This window comes from Procambarus clarkii, chromosome 60, assembly GCF_040958095.1.
Source record: "Procambarus clarkii isolate CNS0578487 chromosome 60, FALCON_Pclarkii_2.0, whole genome shotgun sequence".
Classification (NCBI taxonomy): domain Eukaryota; kingdom Metazoa; phylum Arthropoda; class Malacostraca; order Decapoda; family Cambaridae; genus Procambarus; species Procambarus clarkii.
The window spans coordinates 25072133-25081387 of NC_091209.1; the positions used below are offsets into that span (position 1 = coordinate 25072133).

At 50.4% G+C, this 9255-nt stretch overlaps 1 protein-coding gene across 3 annotated transcripts in view; it reads left to right on the top strand.

Moving 5' to 3' along the window:
- The window catches only part of LOC138353996 (uncharacterized), a 117971-nt gene extending 109285 nt beyond the window's left edge, over positions 1-8686 (top strand). For all 3 annotated transcript variants that reach the window (XM_069307702.1, XM_069307704.1, XM_069307703.1), the window contains one exon: positions 7859-8686. In XM_069307702.1, the coding sequence (XP_069163803.1) occupies positions 7859-8204 (346 nt within the window). In that variant the 3' untranslated portion in view covers positions 8205-8686. The remainder of the gene's footprint in view (positions 1-7858) is intronic.
- The last annotated feature ends 569 nt before the right edge of the window (positions 8687-9255 follow it).

Below are 9255 nucleotides of genomic sequence, written 5' to 3' on the forward strand. Positions count from 1 at the left end.
AAGGGGCTGACTTGGGGGGCCTTGGCCCCATTGGACCCCGTGGGGTTTTTTTTATCCCCCTCTAGGCGGGGCTTGTGGTTACGCGGTGTGGGGTTTTTCCTCCCCACTCGCCGTACGTGCTGTTGGGCGTCGGCCTCTCCCCGGGCTCGGTTCCTTGGCCTTTTGAGTCGGTTGGTTCCGTCCTGTGGGTGGATGTTTCCTCCCACCCCTTTATGGGATGGTGTTTTCGTCATGTTTCCCCGTTCGATGGGGTTCTGCGTCACTTCTGATCTCGGGTGCGCCTGCACCTTCGTGTGCCTTCGGGACTAGTGTTGGCTTCTGTGTTCTCGAGGGTACGGGAAGGTTTTTCGCTACTTCCCGCATTATTGGAACGTCTGTCGGCTCCTCGTCCTTGTCGCCCTGTTGGGCTACTTGTCGCCCTGTTGGGCTGCCTGTCGCCCTGTTGGGCTGCCTGTCGCCCTGTTGGGCTGCCTGTCGCCCTGTTGGGCTGCCTGTCGCCCTGTTGGGCTGCCTGTCGCCCTGGTGGGCTGCCTGTCGCCCTGGTGGGCTGCCTGTCGCCCTGGTGGGCTGCCTGTCGCCCTGGTGGGCTGCCTGTCGCCCTGGTGGGCTGCCTGTCGCCCTGGTGGGCTGCCTGTCGCCCGGTTGGGCTGCCTGTCGCCCGGTTGGGCTGCCTGTCGCCCGGTTGGGCTGCCTGTCGCCCGGTTGGGCTGCCTGTCGCCCGGTTGGGTTCCTTTTTGGGCTCTTTGCTTCTTTGGCCGGTTTTATTGTTCCTGCTCCCTCTTTTGGCTACTTTTCTCGTGCAGTTGTCCTGGCTGGCGCCTTCCCGCTGGGAGGGTGTGCGGTTCGGCCAGCGTGTTATGCGCATGCGCCGTGGAGTTTGTTTTGGTCTGGGCGGTGTTTCAGTGCTGGTGTTTTGCGCCCTTTTTGCTACAGTGCTTCGCCTCTCGTTCTTCTCCCTGGCTGCGGTATGTGCCCCTTCGCGCCGGGGGTGTCCTGGTTCCCAGTTGTGGGGAGGGCACCGCGGTTTTCCGTGTCATGGGTGTGGACCGCCTCCTTCGCCTCTCCCTGCTCTCCTGCGGGTCCGGCAAGGTCCGGCTCTGGCGTCTTCACCTGGCGGTGCTCCCAGGTTCTTCTGGGCACGGTTGAGTCGTGTCAAGTTCGTGCCACCATTCGCCAGGTGAGTTTCTGCGGTCTGGCGTCTTTTGGCCGGGCGCTGGATGCGGTGTTGTTTATATACCTGTCCTTGTTTAGGTATCTTTTTGTACGACTGAGACCGTTCGCACACCAGTGACTGTCCCTTTTTCAACCCTTCCTGTCCCCCTCATGTGCATGTCCAACCCATGCTGGAATCATTCAGGGGACCCTCCTTTTTTACTGTTGTGAGGTGTGGGGGTTGTAGGGTTGGTTCTGTACTCACCTGGTAAGGCTCCTGGCTGTGCTTGCAGGATTTGAGCTCTGGCTCTTGGGTCCCGCCTATCTGGTAGAACTTGCGGGATAGTACCAGTGGAGTGCAGTGGTGCTATTGGCACATTTGGGGAACACTGTATTACCATCAGAGGTCTGTGCTTGTTACACGACCTACTTGCGAGCATAAGCCTTCTTGCTGGTTCGTCCGTGGACTTCTAAGGCGCACTAGCCTGTTTTCGTATGGCAGTTCCGGCCCGTCCTGGTTGTGGGGGTATGTGGGCCGGTGGACTGCTCCTAGCAGCTGCCTGATGGGCCACCCTCTGGCCGGTCTAGCCTGGCCTTGGGCCGGGCTTCAGGTGTAATAGAGCTCCCAGTACCTCATCCAGCAGGTATCGGGCGGGGTTTTCTCCGCCGTCGGTCGCCTGGTGCAGGTTTCTGGGCCTGCAGGGTTTTGTCGTGTCTCCGTTGGCCCTGTCTGGGGTCTGCCTGCTCCGTTCTCTGCCTTTGCAGAAGGGAGTTGCTATTTACATGTTGCATGTTGCAGTGGTGCCTGTTGCTGCTGCTGCACGTGTGCATTGGTACCGTGTTTCACGGTGGCGTGTCCTTGTTCCTGTGTCCAGTTGTGGAGTGGCACTTTGCTGCCGTTTTGTGCCTGGGGATTGCGTGGGGGTTTTTCTGTCCCTGCCTGCTTGTCCACCCCTGGTTGTTCTCCTGGGGTTTTTGTGCTTCTGCTCTTTCTTCCTGCCTCCTCTGCAGCAGGGATGTTCTGCGTGTGTTCTTAGGCGTTGGTCAGCCTGTGTCCTGTGATGTGCTTCTTTGTCTCGGTCTATTGCAGTTGTTCGTACCCCTGGTTCGGGTACTGTTCTGGCGGCGACCCTTCCGCCTTCTTTGGTTTCCTAGCTTGCCCTGCCGGTTGGTTTTTCTGGGGTCTTGCGATGTCTCGCGTCGGACCCATCGTTTCTGAACTCCTGGCGGGCTTGCATGCTTTGGGGAGTTTTTTCTGTTCGGCAGACATTCCATCTCCTTGTGCCGCCTGGGTTTCGGTGGTCACGCCCGAGATCTTCCCGCGGCTCCGCCTTTTTCCTGGGCTCGGAGGGGCCTTGTCGGGGCTGCTTATGTTCTGCCTCGCGGTCTCGCCTCCGGTTGGTGGTCGGGTGGCTTCGTGGTAGGTGTCCCACCTGCGTGCTTCTCTTGGCGGCAGTATGGGGTATTTTGGCGGTCCTTCCTTTTCCTGTCCCTTCTTAGGTGGTTACTCTTGTTAGCTTGGTTTCCTCTCGGCTTGGTTTCTGGTGGGGGTTGGGGGCCGTCGTCTTGCCACATACTGTCGCCTCTTTTCGTGCGGCGCGGGCGGAGCCGCTTCAGCTTGCTTTCGGTCTTGGTGTTGCTTCTGCACCGTTAGTCAGCTGTCTTGTGCGTCGTTTCACCTCCGGCTTGTACGTGCGCTGCTTGCACCATCCTGGTCTCTGGTCAGCGTGCTCTGTCTTCTCCTCGGTTGGTAGTGCCCCTTCGGTTCCGGTGTGTTTTTTCGTCGGCTCTTTCCTTTGGGCCTTTGCCTCTGGGGGTCGAGTCGCTGAGTTTTCTTGCTCCTTCGGTTTTAGCATTTTGGTTGTTTGGTGGCAGCAGTCTCCATCTTTTCTGGCGCAGGGTGGGGCTGCTGCATTCTGGAGGGGTCCAGGGTTTGTTGGTGCTTCGTTGGTCGGGCCGGGGGTGTGTCGTTTTTGTGTTCTGTGGCGGCCCTCCGCTGTTGTTTGCGTGCCACGGCGTTTGGGTCCGGAGCGCGTTTTGCGTTGATCCGGTTCTGTTCTTCCCGGTTCGCGGGTGATAGTGTCCCGGGTGGTCAGCCGTGTTCTTGCGGCTATGCTGCCTGTGTTCTTCCCTCATGCCTGTGGCGTTCGTGGCTTTGCTGCTCTTGCTGCCGTCTGGGCGACGTGGCCTTGCGGTCTTTCGGCCGTGGATTTTTGGTGTTCGTGCAGGGGCCTTGCTGCTCGTGGTTCTCGTGTTGTTCCCGGGAATTTTCGGGGCTGTGGCGCCTTGGGTTGGCGTTTGCTGCCGGTTGTCTCACCTCCTTGGGGGGTGCGTGGTGTCCTCCTCCCGGTTCTGTCCCTTTGACCTGCCTCTGTGGGTAGTTAGCTCCGGGGAGCCGACGGGGCTCCCCCCAGAAAACCAGCGTTGAATGTAATGAAACACCATTTTCTGGGTGTGACCCGGAGGCTCCCCGGCATCCCTCCCTCCCTCCCTCCGGTCGGCGTTTTTCGCGTGTTTTGACATCCAGCCTCAGAACTGATGGGTGGATAGCTGGCGTGGGAGGTCTGGGGCTCCCCCTTCCCCCTCCCGGGGAGGGGGGAGCTGCGCAGACAGCGGCGCGGTGACGTATGACGTCATACTAGTTTCCTTGTTTTCTGTTGAAGAGTTCTATCCACTCGTTTGGCTTTTGGTTGTAATTTTCACCAGAATAGGGGTTTGTTTTGGAATGCTTACCTTTCTGGATGCCTAACCCAGTCGATGGCAGACATAGAATGCTTCCAATTTCACTTCTGAATTTCTTCTGTCTCTTCTGAATTCTGGTGAGCTCACTCATTTGGACTCTCGGACTCGCACCCTTTCCTGCCTTGATCTTTCTCTCTGTTCGTCGTCTCTTTACTTGGATTTCACGTGGTGAGTTCTTAATGACCTCCATGGCAGTGACCAATTTCCCCATCCTTGTTAATTTTTTCTCTTTTCACCCTCCCTTCTCCTTCCCTAGGTGGCAGTTTGCTAAGGCAGACTGGAACCTATTTACCCTCTGTGCTGCTCTCTCTGACTTCTCCCTTCTGCCTCTCCCTCACTCTTCCTCTCGGGAACAACGAAAGTGCGTTCCCTGGTGGAATGTGGACTGTGCTCATGCTGTCCGCTGTAAGCGTGCAGCGTGGAAGAGACACCGCTGCAGGCAGAAGGCTGACTTTTTCTTTTGTTTCGGAAGGCAAGTGCGGTGGCCCATAGGGCCACCCGTACAGCTAAGCGTGAGTGTTGGAAGTCTTATGTTTCCACCATTACGTCAGAAACTCCAATCCGCAGATCTGGAAGCGTGTCCGCAAGATAGCGGGTAAGTTCGTTCCCGATGTCTCGCCGGTCCTTCACCTCCATGGTACTCTTGTGGCGGACCCGTTGCAGGTCACGACCGAACTGGGTTCCCACTTTTCTTCTGTTAGCTCTGGTTCTCATTTTCCTCAATCTTTCCTTCTTCGTAAACCTGTCTTTGAATCTTGTCCTTTAGATTTCTGCACTCATCTCACACTTCCCTATAATGATTACTTCTCTCTGAACTTCAGTCTGCCCTGGCCCTCTGCGGTTCTACAGCGGCGGGCTTCGATGGCATTCATTATGAAATGCTTCGCCATCTCCCACCATGCACGTCTCAGTATTTACTGAGTCTGTATAATCGGGTCTAGGAGTCGTCATCGGTCCCTGAGGACTGGCTCGATGCCGTTGTCCTCCCTGTTCGGAAACCAGGGTCTCTGGGGACATCCCCTAAGCACTTCCACCCTATTGCCCTCGAGAGTTGTCTGCAAACTCTTTGAACGTATGGTTAACGTTCGTCTGATGTGGTTCTTAGAACACCATCACCTCCTCTCCCCTTCTCAATTTGGTTTTCGCAAGTGCCGCAGCACAACAGATGTCCTGGTGAACTTGGAGGTCTATATTCGTACTGCTTTTGCTGCGAAGACCTCTGTTGTTGCTGTCTCTTTTGACCTGGAAAAGGCTTACGACACCACTTGGTGCTATCATATTCTGTCCCAACTTCATTCTTTTGGCCTTCGTGGTAATCTCCCTCTCTTTCTCCAAAGCTTCCTTTCTTGTCATTCCTTTCGAGTGAGGCTTGGTACCACTTTCTCTGCCTCTTTTCAGCAATACGAGAGTTTGCCCCAAGGTAGTGTTCTGAGCACTACTCTTTTTCTGGTTGCCCTCAATGGTCTTCTTTCCTCTCTTTCTTCTGGCATCTTCTACCCTCTCTATGTCGACGGTCTTACCCTTTGCTGTCGGGGTGATGATTCGCCTCTCCTTCAGCGGCGGCTTCAACTTGCGATTGATGCCGTGTCGTCTTGAGCCACCGATCATGATCTCGGGTTTTCTACGTCTAAGACTTGTGCTACGACTTTTACTCAGAAGCGTGTCATTCTTCGTCTTTCTCTGTCGCTTTATGGTCACCCCTTTGTGTACAAGGATTCCGCTAAGCTTTTGGGGTTAATCTTTGACACTCGTTTGTCTTGGTCACCCCATATCTCTTACCTCCGACTTGAATACTCTAATGCCCTAACCCTCCTTCAGGTATTGTCCCATACTTCTTGGGGAGTGGATAGGCGCGCACTCCTCGCTTTACATTCCTCTCTCGTTCTGTCTAAACTCGATTATTGTTACCCTGCTTACTCGTCTGCTTCTCCTACTCTTCGCCGTCTTGATGCTTTGCACCATACTGGGTTGCGCCTCAGCTCTGGTGCCTTTCATTCGACTCCCGTCCTCAGCTTTTATGTTGACACTGGCTTTCTACCTCTCCAGGACCGCTGTGATCGCTACTGTCTTCGCTATCCTGCGCGATCCTTGCAACATCCTTCCTCTTGCCTCTGTCGTGCTTTATCTTTTACCCCTCCTGTGGTTCCTGTTTCTCTTCACCACCTCCCTCTTTTTGCTGGGTTATCTCGCTTACAGGATTCTCTTTCAGTTCATATTTCTAATATTTCTCCTCGTGTTGTTCCTTCCTTGACCCCGTGGAGAGTCCCCCTTCCAGTTTTGTACATCTTTAACCCGCATCACTAAAACTTTTACCCCTCCTACAGTTCTGAAATGCCTTTTCCTTGAGTACTTTCTTTGCACTCCCGCTCCACTTCCATCTTCACCAATGGGTCTAAGTCTGGGGACGGTGTAGGCTACTCTGTTGCTTTTCCTGACAGCACTTATATGTGTCGCCTACTTCCGGAGACTAGCATCTTCACAGCGGAACTTTATGCTATTCTCTATGCTTTTTGTCTCCTGCTTTCTCGTTGTCAGTCTTCCTTTGAAGTTGTTGTTGACTCTCGTAGTGCCCTCATGGCTCTCGGGTCCTTTAACCCAGTCCATCCAGTGGTTGTCGAGATTCAGCATTGGCTGTTTCTTATTTCCAGTAAATTTAAGTTAGTTGAGTTTTGCTGGGTTCCCAGCCATATTGGTGTCAATTTAAATGAGCGTGCAGATGCTGCTGCTAGGGAAGCTGTCCGCTCTTGTCCCATCTCCCGTAAAGGTATTCCTTATTCCGACATTTACCCAGTTATTCATTCCTCCATCCTTACCCGTTGGCAGGATTGTTGGTCTTCTGTTACTGGTAGCAAACTGCGTACTCTTTAGAGTAGTGTGTCCTCATGACCGTTCTCCTACCACTGTAACCGGCGATGGGAAACGGCTCCGGCGAGGTTGTGTATTGGCCATACATGTTTAACTCACGGTCACTTAATGGCGCGCCATCCTGCTGCTTATTGTCCAAGTTGCATTATCCCTCGTACGGTCGTGCATATCCTCGTTGAATGTCCTGACTTCCAGGATGAGTGTGTCTTGTTTTCCAACCATCCTTCACGGTCGCTTGTCCATCGATAGAATTCTTGGTGAATCGGATACTTTTGATATCGTTCACCTTAAGCGTTTCTGTTCGTGTATTGGCATTCTTGGTGAAATTTAGCGCCCTCTGATTATTCCGCACATTTAATGGTGCTACATAGCCTTTCCGGTTTGGTGCCTCCTTTTGATAATTACTTACTTCATATCGAATTAGGTAGCAGCACATTGCTGAGTGTATCTAAACTTCTTAATAAAAGCAAGTTTTCTTGAATATCATAAGATAATCTTGTTTATATTTCTGCAAATTATAGCATAGTGCATGTGTGCTATGAATAGACAGACTTGTCCCTGATCCCTTGTGCTGCACTTAAATTTTCACCCATGTCCAAGGTGTCTATGTTATGTAAAAAATTTAGTTTGAAATAATAAAAGCAAAGCAAAATATAACAATGACCGCTCAAAAAGGACCTTTCGTGCCTGGTGTAATGAAGTGGCATAGTGACAAATTGTGATAAATATGTTAAATGGTGGAATTTTTGTATGAGTATCTTCAACCTTATTTTGCTATTGTTTGGCTCTTTCCTCCAGGCTGAAGCCTCACATCTCATGAAAATGGGAAATAGGGTAAAGATACAGATGTCACAATGGTTGTATTTAATTCCCCAGTCAGATTGATTGATCTGTCGGGCTTTTAGAATTTACAGCATACAATAGTTTTATTTAGATTTAGCACATTGTGTTTTTCATGATTTAGGTTTCGTAGATATAAATAAGCAATTTATATACTTTCTATAATATGTGACTTGTGTGGCACTCATTTTGTTTTTCCTAAATTTAGAATGTGATATATATTATTTGTTTATTTGCAAAACGTAAATTTTCATTGCAGATGGCTTCAAGGTGTCCGCCAACACCTACAACAACAGCACAAGCTTAAGAAATGTGACATAGAAGCTCAAGTTGTGACAGCAGCGACAGAAACAGCCTCGACTCTTCCGCAGTTCCATCAACAAGCACACCCAGAGCAGCAGGCACACCACACTCATGCTCACCCACAGCCACATGTCCTACCACAAGCACCAGCTCAGCAACCACATGATGACAGTGCTTCAGGAAGAGAATACCACACTCTTGAGGCTGCTGCACCCAACAGTGACACCACAGCACAACAGACATTGAATATGTTTCATGTAGAAGTAGAGACTCAGCAGCAGAGTATGTTTCAATATCATTAATGTTTCTCAAAAATAACTGCCAGCTGTTAGTCTTGAGATTTTTAATACTGTATATGTATTTCAGTGCCCAAAAGGATGAATTTGCCTTATATAATTGTATTCTACATCTCTCTTTAATCTGAACAGTTTCTCTTGAAAAGAAAATTGGGCTATGATTTATTCAAATTTTCTCCTTGATCATATACTTGAGACTAATCCGCTTACAAACCATTGAGAAACTAGTAATTTTCTTGGCTCTCAAATGACTTTCCATCATTTAAAAAAAATTATACGCTTATATGTATGTAACACAGATTAAAATGTGAAGAAAAAGCTTGATTAAATGTAAAAGGGTCGAGAGAAATACAAGTGCTGAAATATAAAAGTGGTGTAACTTGTGTTTTAAAGTATATGTAGAAAGATGGTAATGCTTAAAGTAAATCAGTTTGTAAACCAAACTGATACGAGCTCAAATAAAATTTAACATGGAAGTTTGTTCTAGAGACCTAATATTTTTATAGAATTTCCTAAAAAAATATATATTTAAAGGTTAAGTTTTCAATATATTTTCTGTGGGGAGCCCCTTCGGCTCCCTGCAGCTATCAGGCTAATATGCAATTCATTAGACCAGGGCATTAGTCATAGTTCAGCCTACTCTAGATCACATCTGGACAAACATAACCTCTCCGCTTACTTCAGGTATAATCACCGATAGCACTACAGACCATTACCCCACATTTCTCTTAACTAACATTAGCAAACCACCTCTTGAGTCAAGAGAGATACGTTTTAGACTACACAATGAAACTGCTATAGACAATTTTATAACTGCTACTGATAATGTCAACTGGGAGTCCGAGTTAGGTAACATAGAGGACATCAACCTAGCAGTTCAATCTTTTCTTCAAAAAACTCTTAGCCTTTATAATACCCACTGTCCTCCCCCTCCCCGCTCAGCTCGTTGTCGCCGTGTGGGGGCTTAGTGGGCGGCTGCCGGAGTGTGATGCTCCTTGGGACGGTCCTCTGTCCTTTTCTAGCCTTGTGCTCCTGCTGCCGTCCTCTCCAATTCTGC